We start from the raw sequence: 19,566 nt of genomic DNA, 5'->3' as shown, positions 1-19,566 counted from the left end.
GTGTATATATATATATATATATATATATATATATATATATATATATATATATATATATATATATATATATGTATATACACTACCGGTCAAAAGTTTTAGAACACCTACTCATTCAAGGGTTTTTCTTTATTTTTACTATTTTCTACATTGTAGAATAATAGTGAAGACAACAAAACTATGAAATAACACATATGGAATCATGTAGTAACCAAAAAAGTGATAAACAAATCAACATATATTTTTCATTTGAGATTCTACAAATATCCACACTTTGCCTTGATGACAGCTTTGCACACTCTTGGCATTCTCTCAACCAGCTTCACCTGGAATGCTTTTTCAACAGTCTTGAAGGAGTTTCCACATATGCTGTGCACTTGTTGGCTGCTTTTCCTTCACTCTGCGGTCCGACTCATCCCAAACCATCTCAATTTGGTTGAGGTCGGGGGATTGTGGAGGCCAGGTCATCTGATGCAGCACTCCATCACTCTCCTTCTTGGTCAAATAGCCCGTACACAGCCTGGAGGTGTGTTGGGTCATTGTCCTGTTGAAAAACAAATGATAGTCCCACTAAGCCCAAATGAGATGGGATGGTGTATCGCTGCAGAATGCTGTGGTAGCCATGCTGGTTAAGTGTGCCTTGAATTCAAAATAAATCACAGACCGTGTCACCAGCAAAGCACCCCCACACCATATCACCTCCTCCTCCATGCTTTACGGTGGGAAATATATATGCGGATATCATCTGCTCACCCACATCTCACAAAGACACGGCGGTTGGTACCTAAAATCTCAAATTTGGACTCCAGACCAAAGGACACATTTCCATCGGTCTAATGTCCATTGCTCGTGTTTCTTGGCCCAAGCAAGTCTCTTCTTCTTATTGGTGCCTTTTAGTAGTGGTTTCTTTGCAGCAATTCAACCATGAAGGCCTGATTCACACAGTCTCCTCTGAACAGTTGATGTTGAGATGTGTCTGTTACTTGAACTCTGTGAAGCATTTATTTGGGCTGCAATATCTGAGGCTGGTAACTCTAATGAACTTATCCTCTGCAGAATAGGTAACTCTGGGTCTTCCATTCCTGTGGCGGTCCTCATGAGAGCCAGTTTCATCATAGCGCTTGATGGTTTTTGAGACTGCACTTGAAGAAACTTTAAAAGTTCTTGAAATGTGTCACGCCCTGACTCATGGGACTCTTGTATGTTGAGTCAGGGTGTGGATATTCTATGTTAGTATTTCTATGTTATATTCTAGGTTGTGTAGTTCTATGTTTTGCCGGGTGTGAATCCCAATCAGAGGCAGCTGTCGCTCGTTGTCTCTGATTGGGGATCATACTTAGGCAGCCTGTTGGCAATCAGTTGTGGTGGGATCTTGTTCCGTGTTAGAGGCTTGTATTGTGTTTAGCCTTAGGACTTCACGTTTCGTTGGTTTATTGTTTTGTCGTGGTGTTTATCGGTAATAAACATGTACGCATTTCACGCTGCGCCTTGGTCTGACCCATCCTTAAACGAACGTGACAGAAGATCCCACCAAAAATGGACCAAGCAGCGTGCCCAGGAGCAGACATCCTGGACATGGGAGGAGATCCTGGACGGAAAGGGATCCTGGACATGGGAGGAGATTAAGGCTGGGATGGATCGCCGTCCTTGGGAGGAGACAGTGGAGGCCCGGTTTAGAGAGGAGCAACGGCAACACAGAAGGCGCCGGTCGAGGAGGAAGCCCGAGAGACAGCCCCAAGAAAACAATTTTGGGGGGCTAAAAGGGTGGTCGGGGATCGATGGAGAAGAGCCCCGACCACTGCACTCGTGGGGGCTCAGGGACGAGTCCTCACGGGAGGAGGACTTGGCGCGGAGAGTGAAAGACTGGTACAGTCGGAGATCTCTAACGTCAGTTCCCAGTCCGGTACACCTCGTGCCTGCGTCTCGCACCAAGGCAGTGGTGCGTGTCGCCAGTCCGGCCCGGCCCGTTCCTGCTCCTTGCACCAGACCAGTGGTGCGTGTTCCCAGTCCGGCCCGGCCCGTTCCTGCTCCTCGCACCAGACCAGTGGTGCATGTTCCCAGTCCGGCCCGGCCCGATCCTGTTCCTCGCACCAAGCCAGTGGTGCGTGTTCCCAGTCCGGTACGGCCCGTGCCTGCTCCCCGCACCAAGCCAGTGGTGCGTGTCGCCAGTCCGGCCCGGCCCGTTCCTGCTCCTCGCACCAAGCCAGTGGTAAGTGTTCCTAGTCCGGTCCGTGCCTGCTCCTCGCACCAGACCAGTGGTGCGTGTGTTCAATCCGGCACGGCCCGTGCTCGTTCCACCGGTACCGGTCAGCTGCTCCACTCCGGAGCCAGAGCAGTCCGTCCACCGGGGTTTAGTCCAGCTCCGGTCAGCTGCTCCACTCCGGAGCCAGAGTAGTCCGCTCCACCGGTGCGCAGTCCAGCTCCGATCAGCGGCTCCACTCCGGAGCCTAAGCAGTCCGCTCCACCGGTGCCTAGTCCAGCTCTGGTCAGCAGCTCTACTCCGGAGCCAGAGCAGTCCACTCCACCGGTGCCTAGTCCAGCTCCGGACAGCGGCCCCAGTCCGGAGCAAGAGTAGTCCGCTCCACCGGTGCCCGGTCCAGCTCCGGTCAGCGGCTCCAGTCCAGACCCAGACGTCAGCCCCTCTCCAGGTTCAGGGTCTCCCACACCAGGGTCCAGACAGGGCTTGGTACATTGTGGGAGGAAGGAGAGGGGAAGCAGCGCGCTGAGGTTCAGACCAGACCAGAGGCGTAACGGGGAGGCTGAGAGAATGTGGTCATCACGCCCGGAGCCGGATCCGCCTCCGAGGCGGAATGCCCACTCGGACCCTTCCCTGTCATGTCAGGTTGATGCGGTCGGAGTCCGCACCTTTGGGGGGGGTACTGTCACGCCCTGACTCATGGGACTCTTGTATGTTGAGTCAGGGTGTGGATATTCTATGTTTTTTTTCTTTTTTTTTTTCTTTTTTTTTCGGGGGGATGGATCAGCTTAATATTGCAGATAGATTGTATCTTCTATCAATGTAATTGTCTGCATCACTTCCAATCCCCCATGTTTATTTTTATTTTTTATATATATATTCCCCTTTATTACTTTTCAACCCCACCATCCTTTCCCTACTTGGAGTAAATTAGTGAACAACAACGCCCAGGCCTCTACTTCCGGTCTATACTTACTATCTACACCTTATGGACAGAGTTAATTTTACAATAATTCTATATCTATATATATATAAAAATATATATATTTATTTATTTTTTTGCTCCTGAACTTCTTCTACTCTCAACCTCTCCGATCATTTTCATGATGTCCATCCGGTTTGCTTCTAAATGCCATATCTTTCTAACTGTGCTCTTTCCCAAAAGCTCCCAACATACAACCTATATACTTATTATGGACACAGTATGCTTACATTATTAGCTATCTTTGTTATTATTTGTTGTTATTTGTTATTAGTCCCATCCTTCAACTCTATTCAATACCTCCCATCTGGATATTCTATGTTAGTATTTCTATGTTGCATTCTAGGTTGTGTAGTTCTATGTTTGGCCGGGTGTGCTTCCCAATCAGAGGCAGCTGTCGCTCGTTGTCTCTGATTGGGGATCATACTTAGGCAGCCTGTTGGCAATCAGTTGTGGTGGGATCTTGTTCCGTGTTAGAGGCTTGTATTGTGTTTAGCCTTAGGACTTCACGTTTCGTTGGTTTGTTGTTTTGTCGTGGTGTTTATCGGTAATAAACATGTACGCATTTCACGCTGTGCCTTGGTCTGACCCGTCCTTAAACGAACGTGACAAAATGTTCCGTGTTGACTGACCTTCATGTCTTAAAGTAATGATGGACTGTCGTTTCTCTTTGCTTATTTGAGCTGTTCTTGCCATAATATAGAGTTGGTCTTTTACCAAATAGGGCTATCTTCTGAATACCCCCCCATTAAAAGAAACTTGACCTCAGTATATTATAGCCATTACAATTATCTGCTCAATTGATGTAAAATTCCCAATACCTTCAGAGGCAGAAAAATATGTCAGTGCTATAGACAGGCTGCACAACTATGGGTAAAACAGACGGGGTTGGATTGTTGACAACATGTAGGCCTAAACTATATTTTGTCTCCAAATGTTTATTGAAAACATAAATACATGTGCACAATGAGCACTTATGTCACGCCCTGGCTCTGGGGACTCTTAAATGTTGAGCCAGGGTGTGGATTTTCATTGTTTAGTTTTCTATGTTTTTGTTCTAGATCGTGTTGATCTATGTTGGCCAGGGTGGTTCCCAATCACAGACAGCTGTAGCTCGTTGTCTCTGATTGGGGTCCATACTTAGGCAGCCTGTTGGCACCAGTTAGTTTGTGGGATCTTGTTCCGTAAAGGTTTGTGTTGTTGTAACCTCAGGACTTCACGTATCATTCGTTTTGTTGTTTTGTTCGTGTGTTGTGTACTAAATAAAATGTACGCTTATCACGCTGCGCCTTGGTTCCACGAGTCATCAGTCAACGTTAGTGACAACTTATTGTCTCTCAAGTACATTGTTACAGTTGTTGGCTAGCTAGCTAGCTAATTTTTTTGCCATATTATCATTGATATAACATCAGTCAAAACACCTCAAAACAAGAAATGGTATCAAGAACAAGATAAAACTATCTGAAACCAGCCACCTACGATTTCCCACATGGCAGCTTCATGTCATTGTTGCTAGCTATCTGACTGTTCAGAATCAAAACATCACACGGCCTTCAGCCCCATCGGTGTGCGCACATTTTCATGATGGTGTCAGTCAACCTGTCTATTACATCAAGTCATGCATTTTTGTATACACCATTACATATACTGTCCAGTAGGAAGGCAATGATTTGTAAGTATAAACAGTATACGACCTTAATGACCTTTGAGAGCCTCAAGCGAAGACTGTTTAGCATAATTCAAAAGTCAATAATATTAGCTAACAGACAAAAAAAATAATCTATGTATGGACCAAGGTCAAAGGTCATGGACCTGAGGATACAGGAAGATGACACATCACAACAAAGCTCACAGAAGGTGCCCTCTGATCCTTTTGAATGCATGTGAAATGCCATTCCATTGTGTACTGTACATCTTTGTTTATTTTATGGAAACGCTGAGATTTACTTATTAAATGAATATCCCTTTGGATTGTGTGGGATGACAGAGGAGAGGAAGGACTATCATCTTGAATAAGGTCTCTGTACTAAATGTCCACACAATAAACATGCAGATGTAATATTAATGTGTGTGGGAGCTATCTTTTCTACAATGAAAGTGAAGGACTAGTGAAATGAAATCACAGAATAGGATATATAGGATAGATCATGCAATAAATCATGTCTCTTAGGTCAGGTTGTGACATGTGGATTACCACTTTGCTGTTTCTCATATTGTAACGTAACCTTCTAGAGTGGCCTTTTCCTAGGGCCTAAGAGGACATAGTAAGAGTAATGGGTCCTTTGGTGGTACTGTGGGTAGTTTTGTGTGGCCTCCACTTTGCTATCATCACTCGTCTTTAATGGTTAGTGACTAATTGCTAGAGGGAATATCACATATAAACATGCCTAACTAAGCACATACTCCAGCAATTAAAAAACATTTTTTATCAACAGAATCAGAAGACTTTCATTTATTTAATGGGTGCATCCACACAAAACAAGTATTTATTTAACTCAACTGATCATTTCTAGAGAAGCACACAAAATAATGTGCATTCACACATTGACCCTCTGACAAAGGAGGACATGCTTGTTTCTGATAGTGATTAGTTGATTATGGTTGGAATGGGAGCTACATGAAAACAACATAAATGACAGTTCTCTTTAACTAACATCAGCTAATTAAACTATCCACATTGATGTCTCAAGAGTTTACTAAATCTTACTTCGTAAATTATTAAAACAGATTTTGGTGTTGGTTTGAATATTTTGCATGATGTCAAACTAAGAGAGAGAGAGAGAGAGAGAGAGAGAGAGAGAGAGAGAGAGAGAGAGAGAGAGAGAGAGAGAGAGAGAGAGAGAGAGAGAGAGAGAGAGAGAGAGAGAGAGAGAGAGAGAGAGAGAGAGAGAGAGAGAGAGAGAGAGAGAGAGAGGAGAGAGAGAGAGAGAGAGAGAGAGAGAGAGAGAGAGAGAGAGAGAGAGAGAGAGAGAGAGAGAGAGAGAGAGAGAGAGAGAGAGAGAGAGAGAGAGAGAGAGAGAGAGGATTTGAATATGCAGCGTGTGGCTTTGCATTACATGTGTCCTCATTTACGAAACCTCCCTCTCCATAGACAGAGAACACATTAGGAATTCTACAGCACAGTTATTATTATTATTATTTGGGCTCTATACTCTATACTCTATACTCCAAAGGTTTGGATGATTTGAAATCAAACAGTGACTATGGGGTTAAAGTGCACACTGTCAGCTTATATGGGCTGAACCGTTTAGAATTTACAGCACTTTCTGTACATAGTCCCCTCATTTTAGGGGAGCAAAAGTTTTGGGACAAATTCACTTACATGTGTCAAGTAAAAAGTAGTAAAAAGTTAAGTATTTGTTCCCATATTCATAGCACGCAATGACTACATCAAGCTTGTGACTCTACACATTTGTTGGATGCATTTGCTCTTTGTTTTGGTTGTGTTTCAGATTATTTTGTGCTCAATAGAAATTATATAGGTGTTATAACCAGCCATAAAATAACGCAATATATGTCACAACAGGTCTAAATATATGTGTCATGACAGTGTTAGGACCATATTATAAGAGGTTATGACAAGTTATGTCAGCTGTTATGACATATTTTGACATGGTTGTGATCGTGTCATAATGTGGTATGACGCTGGGTGTCAAGTAAAGTGTTACCCAATTATCAAACCCCCAAGACATGTATAGGCATCACCATTACAATAACAGGGGAGGTTAGCATTTTTTGGGGGGTATGATATTTGTTAGTCTGTAACTTTCTCACTCATCATTATTTCACGATTAATTCAGGATTACCGTAATCATGGTAGCATCCACATTAATGTAAAACTCTTTATTTTACAAATAAAGTGACTCCAAAATGACACAATAAATTATTTACCATTCATTTTTTTGGGCACAAAATCAACTGAAACGGAACTTAAACAAATAACAAATGCATCCAACAAATTTGTAGAGTCACAAGCTTGATGTAGTCATTGCATGCTATGAATACGGGACCAAATACTTACTTTTTTTCTACTTTAATACACATACACTACCGGTCAAAAGTTTTAGAACACCGACTCATTCAAGGGTTTTCCTTTATTTTTGTTTCTACATTGTAGAATAATAGTGAAGACGTCAAAACTAGGAAAGAACACATATGGAATCATGTAGTAACCAAAAGAGTGTTAAAAAAATAAAAAAATATTTTATATTTGAGATTCTTCAAATTTGCCTTGATGAAAGCTTTGCACACTCTTGGCATTCTCTCAACCAGCTTCACCTGGATTGCTTGAAGGAGTTCCACGTATGCTGAGCACTTGTTGGCTGCTTTTCCTTCACTCTGCGGTCCGACTCATCCCAAACCATCTCAATTTGGTTGAGGTCGGGGGATTGTGGAGGCCAGGTCATCTGGTGCAGCACTCCATCACTCTGCTTCTTGGTCAAATAGCCCTTACACAGCCTGGAGGTGTGTTGGGTCATTGTCCTGTTGAAAAACAAATGATAGTCCCACTAAGCCCAAACCAGATGGGATGGTGTATCGCTGCAGAATGCTGTGGTAGCCATGCTGGTTAAGTATGTCTTGAATTCTAAATAAATCACAGACAGTGTCACCAGCAAAGCATCCCCACACCATAACACCTCCTCCTCCATGCTTTATGGTGGGAAATACACATGCGGAGATCATCCGCTCACCCACACCGCGTTTTACAAAGACACAGCGGTTGAAACCAAAAATCTCCAATTTGGACTTCAGACCAAAGCACACATTTCCACCGGTCTAATGTCCATTACTCTTGTTTCTTGGCCCAAGCAAGTCTCTTCTTATTATTGGTGTCCTTTAGTAGTAGTTTCTTTGCAGCAATTCGACCATGAAGGCCTGATTCACACAGTCTCCCCTGAAAAGTTGATGTTGAGATGTGTCTGTTACTGCAATTTCTGAGCCTGGTAACTCTAATGAACTTATCCTCTGCAGCAGAGGTAACTCTGGGTCTTCCATTCCTGTGGCGGTCCTCATGAGAGCCAGTTTCATCATAGCACTTGATGGTTTTTGCGACTGCACTTGAAGAAACTTTCAAAGTTCTTGAAATGTTCCACATTGACTGACCTTCATGTCTTAAAGTAATGATGGACTGTCGTTTCTCAGCCTGTTTGAGCTGTTCTTGCCATAATATGGACTTGGTCTTTTACCAAATAGGGCTATCTTCTGTATAACCCCGCTACATTGTCACAACACAACTGTTTGGCTCAAACGCATTAAGAAGGAAAGAAATTCCTCAAATTAACTTTTAAGAAGGCACACCTGTTAATTTAAATGCATTCCAGGTGACAACCTCATGAAGCTGGTTGAGAGAATGCCAAGAGTGTGCAAAGCTGTCATCAAGGCAAAGGGTGGCTATCTGAAGAATCTCAAATATAAATTATATTTTGATTTGTTTAACACTTTTTCGGTTACTACATGATTCCATATGTGTTATTTCATAGTTTTAATGTCTTCAATATTATTCTACAATGTAGAAAATAGTAAAAATAAAGAAAAACCCTTTAAATAGTAGGTGTTCTAAAACTTTGGACCTGTAGTGTACACTATATATACAAAAGTGTGTGGACACCCTTTCAAAGCAGTGGATTCGGCTATTTCAGCCAAACCCGTTGCTGACAGGTGTATGAAATCAAGTACACAGCCACACAATCTCCATAGACAAACATTGGCAGTAGAATGGCCTTACTGAAGAGCTTAGTGACTTTCAACGCTGCACCGTCATAGGATGCCACCTTTCCAACAAGTTAGTTAGTTACATTTCTGCGCTGCTAGAGCTGCCCTTGTCAACTGTAAGCAGTGGTGGAAAAAGTACCCAATTGTCATACTTGAGTAAAAGTAAAGATAAGTTAATAGAAAATGACTCAAGTAAAAGTGAAAGTCACCCAGTAAAATACTACTTGAGTAAAAGTCTAAAAGTATTTGGTTTTAAATATACTTAAGTATCAAAAGTAAATGTAATTGATCAAATGTACTTAAGTATCAAAAGTAAAAGTATAAATCATTTCAAATTCCTTATATTGCGCAAACCAGAAGGCACAATTTTCTTCTTTTTTTAAATTACGGATAGCCAGGGGCACACTCCAACACTCAGACATAATTTACAAACGAAGCATTTGTGTTTAGTGAATCCGCCAGATCAGGTAGTAGGGATGACCAGGGATGTTCTCTTGATAAGTGCGTGAACTGGACCATTTTCCAGTCCTGCTATGCATTAAAAATGTACTTTTGGGGGTCAGGGAAAACGTATGGAGTAAAAAGTACATAATTTTCTTTAGGAATGTAGTGAAGTAAAAGTAAAAGTTGTCAAAAATAAAAATAGTAAAGTAAAGTACAGATACCAAAAAAAACTACTTAAGTAGTACTTTAAAGTATATTTACTTAAGTACTTTACATCACTGACTGTAAGTGCTGATATTGTGAAGTGGCAACGTCTAGGAGCAACAACGGCTCAGCCTCGAAGTGGTAGGCCGCACAAGCTCACAGAACGGGATTGCCGAGTGCTGAAGCGCGTTGATTTCAAATCCAAACTTTTGGAATATACAGCAAAAATAATAAAAAATGCTCCACTGTCCCAATAATTACGGAAGGCACTGGGGAGCGACTCACTTTTGCTCTCCCACAGCAAGCTCTCGCTCTCTTTCCCTTCTCTCTCTCTCTCTCTCTCTGCCTCTGCCTCTCTCTGACTGTTTAACTCTCTTCCTCTATTTTCATCTCTAAAATGCACAAGCGTTCATGCACACTCTAACATGCACAGATGTAAAAATATGTACTCAGTCCAACATCTGGCATTGATGTTTGCATCTGCATGCATATGTGTGTGTGTTTGTGTACTGTCCGTGTCTTAAGACAGGCCTTCAACAAATAAACAATAGATAAACCCTGAAAATCTATATACAACTATGGATATTGACATACATGCACAAATAAGCATTGTCAATGGGGCTCTACTCACTGGTGGTGTTGTATTTGACACCATAGAACATGTCTGGGCATGGCCGTGACACCCACTCCCCTGCAGTGCTCTTGGGCCAGCAGGTACCGATGGGATCGATGGACATGTTACAGAACAGGCCTGAGAGACAAAGAGAGGAGGGATGGAGATAGAGAGAGACACAGAGAAGGGGATCACAAAAGGAAAGAAAGAGAGAGAAAGACAAGTGAGAGGACAAGAGAAGAAAAAAAACCAGCATTACAACCAGTGGATTTTAGTCTGCGAATGTGGATGGACAGAGGTTAAAGAGCACAGCATCACAGCTGTCTAACAGAGAGAGGATGGTAACTAAACAACAGGACTCCCTAACAGTGTTAGGCCTACTGCTGCTAGGTAGCTCTCTCTCTGCTCTCCCCCTCCCCTCTGTCTGTTCTTGATTACAGGAGTGAAGTCTGGTGTGCGGGAGTCAGGGTTCCAGCTGCAGCTCATTCACCATAATCACCTCAGCCTTTAAGACCCGGTCAAACTTGCCACTCATCGTCAGATCATAGTCAAGACGACCATGTTAGTCTCGCTGCTGATTCAACCTGCTTGTTTTCGCTCTTTGTGTTTTTGGCCTGTTCTATTTACATTTCTCCTGTGCCACAGATTATTGGAACCTGACTCCTGCCTCCGCTTCACTCCTGCCACCACCATCCCGTTTACCACTACTGGACTTCCCTTTTGGACTCACCCCGGACACTAGGACGTTACGGTACCACTCCTGCTCAGAACCTGGATCTGTTACCCTCCCTGTAGACCTGGACTTGCTCTTTCCCCTTATTTTTGGAAACCTGGACAATTTTACTTTGTAATAAACCTGTTAAACCTTCTCTGGCTCGGTGTAGTTGTCTGCATTTGGGTTCATATCCAGTTAAATTATGACAAACAGGACATGACCACTGTGACCTGCCTAGCTGTGCTTACAGGTAACTGGCCCTGGCGACTGCAGGGTCGACCACACACACATGGTCACAGAGGTCATAACCATGGTATCAGTCATCAACCGAGCTACAGCCTCAGTTCATGTCCAGCTGTATTCAATTATAATAACCCGTAACTTTCTAATGTTTGAACATTGTACATTTTTGAAAGTTGTACCATGTTTACACATTACATTTCAAATTTCCATCCCTCTTATATGAAGTGGTGTTAAACAGTAGGAACTCATTGGTTTGTTTAGACCACCCCTCAATCTATAAATGCCTAAAATCACATGAATAATGTTGATTGAAAGTTTGTTTACAAATACTTGAAATGTGTAAAGTGCAAACTAGGATTACAGTTGCTATGCTATAATGTGTACACACAATGCACCTACACTGTATCTGCCAATGTAAGTACTATTTACAGTGCCTTCGCAAAGTATTCAGACCCCTTGACCTTTTCCACATTTTGTTACGTTACAGCCTTATTCTAAAATTGATTAAATAAAAACAAATCCTCAGCAATCTACACACAATACCTCATAATGACAAAGCGAAAACAGGTTTTTAGAAATGTTTGCAAATTTATAAATAAATAAAAACATAAATACCTTATTTACACAAGTATTCAGACCCTTCGCTATGACACTCGAAATTGAGCTCAGGTTCGTCCTGTTTCCATTGATCATTCTTGAGATGTTTCTACAACTTGATTGGAGTCCACCCGTGGTAAATTCAATTGATTGGACATGATTTGGAAAGGCACACACCTGTCTATATAAGGTCTGATGCAGGTCAGACAAAAACCAAGCCATGAGGTCGAAGGAATTGTCCGTAGAGGTCCGAGACAGCATTGTGTCGAGGCACAGATCTGGGGAAGGGTACCAAAACATTTCTGCAGCATTGAAGGTCCCCAAGAACACAGTGGCCTCCATCATACTTAAATGGATGAAGTTTGGAACCACCAAGACTCTTCCTAGAGCTGGCCGTCCAGCCAAACTGAGAAATCTGGGGAGAAGAGCCTTGGTCAGGGAGTTGACCAAGAATCTGATGGTCAATCTGATAGAGCTCAAAAGTTATTCTGAGGAGATGGGAGAACATTCCCGAAGGACAACCATCTCTGCAGCACTCCACCAATCAGGCCTTTATGGTAGAGTGGCCAGACGGAAGCCACTCCTCAGTAAAATGCACATGACAGCCCGCTTGGAGTTTGCCAAAAGGCACCTAAAGAAACAAGATTCTCTGGTCTGATGAAACCAAGACTGAACTCTTTGGCCTGAATGCCAAAGTCATGTCTGGAGGAAACCTGGCACCATCCCTACAGTGAAGGATGGTGGTGGCAGCATCATGCTGTGGGGATGTTTTTCAGCGGCAGGGACTGGGAGACTAGTCATGATCGAGGGAAAGATGAACGGAGCAAAGTACAGAGAGATCCTTGATGAAAACCTGCTCCAGAGCGCTCAGGACCTCAGACTGGGGCAAATGTTCACCTCACAACAGGACAACAACCCTAAGCACACAGCCAAGACAATGCAGGAGTGGCTTCGGGACAAGTCTGAATGTCCTTGAGTGGCCCAGCCAGATTCCGGACTTGAATCCGATCAAACATCTCTGGAGAGAACTGAAAATAGCTATGCAGCAACGCTCCCCATCCAACCTGACAGAGCTTGAGAGGATCTGCAGAGAAGAATGGGAGAAACTCCCCAAATACAGGTGTGCCAAGCTTGTAGCGTAATATCCAATAAAACTCTATGCTGTAATCGCTGCCAAAGGTGCTTCAACAAAGTACTGAGTAAAGGGTCTGAATACTCATGTAAATGTTATATTTCATTTTTTTATAAATTAGCAAACATTTCTAACAACCTGTTTTTGTTTTGTCATTATGGGGTATTGTGTGTAGATTGATGAGAAAAAATGTTTTAATTAATTTTTGAATAAAGCTGTAACATAGCAAAATGTGAAAAAAAGTAATAGTGTCTGGATACTTTCCGAAGGCACTGTAAATACATGGTTATAGTGCCACCACATATAAAGTGGGAAGTAAATTTCCTTGTTGATTTTTCCGATCTGTGTAAAGTGGCACTTGTTTCAACCCGTAACCTGCATCCTATTACAATGAAATGGCAGTCAAGATAGGGCTTGTTATTGCCTTTGGAAAAATGATGGCTTCATTTATGATTACAAACATATTGAAATAACCTATTACATTTAATGATATTCTGTGTCTGAGCAACAATCTGTTTGCACTCAGGTGAAAAACCCATTGTGTGAATGTCCTATTTACTGAAAATTGTTTCCTTAAAAATCATTGAACATGTTTGACGAGGTGTGAAAGAAGGAGTCAGGCACAGGAGGTAAAATACCGAAGTCCAGAGTTTAATCCGTTTGCATAAATCAAACGCCCCAAGCGTCAAACGAAACTGTACAAGGGAAAACATCCACCTTGGCAAAAAATAACACAGTGAAATGTAGCTCAACCGAGCTACACGCTCTCACAACAAAAACAATCACTCACAAAGACAGAGGGAACACTTATACACATAGTAATTAGGGGAATGAGCACCAGGTGTGTGTGATTGACAAGACATGACAAGTGGAGTGATGAGAATGGGATCGGCAGTAGCTAGTACTCCGATGATGATGAACGCCGAAGCCTGCCCGAACCAGGAGGGGGGGCAGCCTCGTCGGAAGTCGTGACAACATGTATATTAATATATTATTAAAAGATCCATGTTGTGTCACCACGATGGGATGGGAGACAGACATAATGAAGTGTGATGTAAACAGAGAGGTCTACTTTCTTGGGGACCTGAATATTGACTGGTTTCCATCAAGCTGTCCGTCAAGAGGAAGCTTCTCACTGTAACCAGTGCCTGTAATCTGGTTCAGGTTATTGATCAACCTACCAGGTTGTTTACAAACATTACAGGGACAAGATCATCCACATCTATTGATCACATTTGTACTTATACTGTAGAACTTTGTTCTAAAGCTGTATTCGTACCCATTGGATGCAGTGATCACAATATAGTGGCTATATAGTATAAAAAAAAAAAAAATGTATGCACTCACTAACTGTAAGTCGCTCTGGATAAGAGCATCTGCTAAATGACTAAAATGTAAAAAAATGTAAAATGTATATCCAAAAGCTGGGCCTAAAATAGTGTATAAGAGATCTTACAAAAGATTTTGCTGTGACTTATGTAGATTATGTTAAAAATATTTGTTGGTCTGATGTGAATAATAAGGAGCATTCAGACTCTGCACTCTTCCAACTATTGATAAACATGCACCTGTTAAGAAACTGACTGTTAGAACTGTTAAGGCACAATGAATTGATGAGGAATGGTTGAAGGAGATGGGGCAATAAGTGGCTAATAAGTCTGGCTGCACATCTGACTGGCTGACTTACTGCAAATTGAGAAATTATGTGACTAAACTCAACAAAAAGAAGAAGCCAAGATCAATGATATAAAGAATGATGAAAAAACATTGGAATACTTTAAAGGAAATTATGGCTTATTCATCACAAAACCATTTCATGTTGGCAATTATTTTCATGATTACTTCATTAGCAAAGTGGGCAAATTTAGGCAGGAAATGCCAACAATGAACAGTGAGACATCGTACTGATGCATAGAAAGTTTGAATTTTGCAAAGTTAGTGTGGGAGAGGTGGAAAAATTATTGTTATCGATCAATAATGACAAACCTCGTGGCATTGACAACATAGATGGAAAGCTACTGAGGATGGTAGCTGACTCTATAGCCACTCCTATCTGTCATGTCATTAATCTGAGCCTAGAGGAAAGTATTTGTCCTCAGGCCTGGAGGGAAGCCAAAGTCATTCCGCTACCCAAGAGTGGTAAAGCGGCCTTTACTGGTTCTAACAGCACACCTGTCAGCTTGCTGCCAGCTCTTAGCAAACTGTTCGAAAAAATGGTGTTTGACCAAATACAATGCTATTTCTCTGTAAACAAATTAACAACAGACTTTCAGCATGCTTATAGAGAAGGGCCCTCAACATGTACAGCACTGACACAAATTACTGCTGATTGTTCGAAAGAAAATGATAATAAGAAGATTGTGGGAGCTGTACTGTTAGATTTCAGTGCAGCCTTTGATATTATTGAACATAACCTGTTGTTGGGAAAACTTGTGTGTTATGGCTTTTCAACCTCTGCCATATCATGGATTCAGAGCTATCTATGTAATAGAACTCAGAGGGTTTTCTTTAATGGAAGCTTCTCTAATGTCAAACCTGTAAAGTGTGGTGTAACACAGGGCAGCTCTCTAGGCCCTCTACTCTTTTCTATTTTTACCAATTACCTGCCACTGGCATTAAACAAAGCATGTGTGTCCATGTACGCTGATGATTCAACCATAAACACATTAGCAACCACAGCTAATGAAGTCACTGAAACCCTTAACAAAGAGCTGCAGTCTGTTTTGGAATGGGTGGCAAGTATTAAACTGGCCCTGAACATCTCTAAAACTAAGAGCATTGTATTTGGTACAAATCATTCCCTAAGTTCTAGACCTCAGCTGAATCTGGTAATAAATGGAGTGGCTCTTGAACAAGTTGAGGAGACTAAATTACTTGGTGTTACCTTAGATTGTAAACTGTCATGGTCAAAATATATAGATTAAATGGTTGTAAAGATGGGGAGAGGTCTGTCCGTAATAAAGAGATGCACTTATTTTTTGACACCACACTCCACAAAGCAAATCCTGCAGGCTCTAGTTTTATCTTATCTTGATTATTGTCTAGTCATATGGTCAAGTGCTGCAAAGAAAGACCTAGTTAAACTGCAGCTGGCCCAGAACAGAGCGGCACATCCTGGTCTTTATTGTAATCAGAGGGCTAATATTAATTATATGCATGCCAGTCTCTCTTGGCTAAGAGTTGAAGAAAGACTGACTGCGTCACTTCTTGTTTTTCTAATAAATATGAATGTGTTGGAAATTCCAAATTGTTTGCATAGTAAACTTGCACACAGCACTGACACACACACACTAACACTGCCAGACATGCCACCAGGGGTCTTTTCACAGTCCCCAGGTCCAGAACAAATTCAAGGAAATGTACAGTATTATACAGAGCCATGAGTTCATGGAACTCCCTTCCATCTTATAGAGCAAAAGTGAAAAGCAAATAAAGCAACACCTCATGGCACAATACTAGTGACCTACTTGCTGTGTGTATGTACTGACATATATGTGTAACTGATAGATGCACACACACACACTACATGTTAATGTTTTTAAATGTATGTAAATTGTAAAGTATTTTGTCAGTAATGTAAGACCAGCTGTCGCCATTGGCGTCGGCTAATGGGGATCCTAATAAATCAAATGAAATAGATATTGAATAGATGTTTAACATGACTTGGAAAAGCGATCAGTTCCTTCTCCTACAGAACTCTAAATGTAACCCCAGCTGAATGGATTTCAATTGTCTGCTAAATAGATTATAGTGCATTGAGGTGTAACTGGACCTGTGTGGACAGAGAAAAGTATAGGTTTTCATTCACGTCTGAAACAGAGCCTTTCTAGTTGATTAGCATCAGGGCTTGAAGAGGGTGGGGATGTAGAGATTGCATTCGCTCTATAAAGTGTGTAATTGTCCAAAGCCTTGATGCTCTCTGTTTCCTCACATCTTCGTGTGGCAGTCCTCTGCTAACAGATTGTGTTACTGCCTTGTGTTAAACTGCTATGCCTTGGGTGGATGGCATTTTTACCTTGTAATTGGGAAGGAGGTGGACGGGTGTGTGTGTGTGTGTTTGTGTGTGTGTGAGAGTGTGTGTAGGTGTGTGTGTGCACACGTGTCTGTGCATGTGTGTGTAGAAGATCTATTAAAGGAGCTGTCGAAGCTCTTGATCCAATATTTTGACACGGTAGGCAACATCAGCGACCTTTAAGATACACCGCATCACAGAAGTCACCGTAAACATCACAAGCCGTGACTGGTCTCCAATTGATTATCCACACTACAAATACAGAAGCGGTTTTATGAGAATCACAAAGATAATCAGATGAATAGTTTAGTAAACTCAACCCTTGGCAACAGCAGTGACTAGGGTCTGCAATTCATAACGGACTCTTTTGGTACTTCGATTAAGGAACAAATGTTGCTTCCGGGGTGGTTCCTCTTCAGACAGACAACTCTCCGAACAAATCACGAGGCAGACATGCCAGAACGTTGCGATTCGAAACCAAAGTTTACAGGCAAAACCTTTGCAGTGGTTTTAGTGAAGGTAGTTGATGCAAACTAGCCACTTGCAAAATGAACTCATTAAAAATAACCTCTGTGATCTCCATCTTACTAGACACTATTTTGTGTCTGGGGGATGTGGCTAACAAGCGAAGAAGGCAGTGACGTAGGCAGTATCTCTATGACAAACTGACATTCTATTACGCACAGAAATTACGTGTTAAACTGGAACATTGGACATATAGTGGGAGGCAACTGGGTTAGCTCTTTGTTGTATATAGATAATCTCAGCAATAACCATGCGTACATCTCAGGTCTCTGCCTCCCTTTAGGGTCTTTTCCATTTCCATTTTAGTCATTTAGCATACTCTTATCTAGAGCGATTTACAGCTAGGGTTAGTTTACCGTTTTCCCCTGTGATGTTTGTTCATTACTGCAATGCCTGAGCACAACAGATGATAGCAATGTCTTTGCATAAAGATGAAAGCATGATAAAATAGCCTATCTAATATTTCCAATTCATTGAAAATAAGCAGATGTGATATACACAGGAGAGGTGAGTCTGCGTGGCTGTCTATGGACCCGTAATCCTCCGCGAGTCACTGACGTACTAGCAACAACATCTGTGTTAACGTGCTAGCAACAACACGCTAGTGGAAAACATGCTTACAGGTAGCAGCAAACCTGAACCTGGGGATAAAGGGATTAACACCTCACACCGGCCTTCCATGATGACCATACCAACAACAAAACAGCAACAACAACCACAATAGGGATACAGCTGGGCAGGTAACCTTTAGTGACAGCTGCTGTACTACCAGGGATGCAGCTGGGTCTGTCAGTCAGGTGAGCTGGGAGAGCGGGTGGAGAGAGGGAGAGAAATAGTGAATAAAAGAGGGAACGGTAGAGGGCGCGAGGTTGAGAGACGACAACAATTGAATGAGAGAGAGGGAATGAAAGAGAGAAACGTAGAGAGCAGCAGACTGTGATGAATAGGTAGGCAGATTTCTCTGATGGATAGGCTCTGTTTAGCTATAACACCATGTTGAAATAGTAATGGAGGCAAGCCATATCTGGGCTAGGTACCCTTACGGAAAAACCACATGAATTTCACGTAATCACGTGTTTCAGATGTGATCTCATGATCACATGTAATCTTATATGAAGTTAATGTGATAACGTGACAACATGTAAAAGCAACATGAACACAAAACTGCACATGTGAAAACATGATATCATGTGAAATAAATGTGACAATAAATGCTTTTCACATGTAAAATTGCAAATCTGATTTTCACATGTAAAAATTCTTCACTTGTGAAAATGCAATTCAACATGTGAGAGTCAGATTTTCACATGTGAATGTTTCTTACATTTGGAACTGGGCAAATTAGATTTTAAAATGTGTTTTCCACATGTGAAAATCCAATTCCACATGTGAGAGTTCGATTTTCACATGTGAAGATGTTTCAAATGTGTAACTTCATGTGAAATATCATCACATGTGAAGTGTTCCAAAACCATGATTTTGCATGTGAAATAAAATTGTACATAGGCAAAACATGGACATTTCACATGTGAAATCTCACATTAAATTATGTGGTTTTTCCATAAGGGGTATGGATGGATGTTTAAATAGATGGAGTAAGACAGGAGAGGTAGAGGTAGAGAAAGAGAAAAGAACACAGAGGTGTCTGTCTGATTCGAAGAGTCATAAGGGGAGAGGACTTTTCAACAACAAAAAAATCTCCCCACAGATTTAAAACTTCAGTGAAGACATCCAATCCTCACTATGTAAATGAGAGAGGTAGAGACGCTGGAGGGATTTGAAAACCCAGCACAACCCCAAACACGATTCTGATAAACTAAAACTGAGATAAAACGCAAAGTTGTGGAGCTGCAGGCAGTTTAAAACGAATTAGAGCATGTCAGATCGGAGGAGGCAATCAGGCAGCCCTCGTATGGCTGATAACATTACTCCGGGCTGAGGTAGAAAAAATGTGTTACTTATTAATCAAACAAAGGGGACTCTAATTTGTCTTGCACAAGTTGTACAACTACAGGCAGCAATGGATCATGGGCTGTCAAATAAAAGCCCTAGTGATTGGCTTAGAGAAAATCATCCCCTTCTTTTCATGGAGGGGGGTCAAATTTCACTTTCTATTTTGGAAGAGCACAGCGGGATGTAACATTTACTTTAACCAGTAAACTGAATATAGAAAAAAATTGGACTGTAAAATAA

General features: G+C 41.8%; 1 protein-coding gene across 1 annotated transcript in view; it reads right to left on the bottom strand.

Annotated features, from left to right (window-relative positions):
- Positions 1–19,566, bottom strand: part of LOC311138838 (corticotropin-releasing factor receptor 1-like) — a gene marked incomplete at both ends in the record, with an annotated part of 131,469 nt that overhangs the window by 72,450 nt on the left and 39,453 nt on the right. The window contains one exon of the mRNA XM_084173643.1: positions 10,168–10,287. Within this exon, the coding sequence (XP_084029769.1) occupies positions 10,168–10,287 (120 nt within the window). The remainder of the gene's footprint in view (positions 1–10,167; positions 10,288–19,566) is intronic.

This window comes from Coregonus lavaretus, assembly GCF_964263955.1.
Source record: "Coregonus lavaretus genome assembly, chromosome: 2".
In the NCBI taxonomy this organism is placed as follows: Eukaryota; Metazoa; Chordata; class Actinopteri; order Salmoniformes; family Salmonidae; genus Coregonus; species Coregonus lavaretus.
This window is presented reverse-complemented; position numbering and strand designations above follow the sequence as displayed.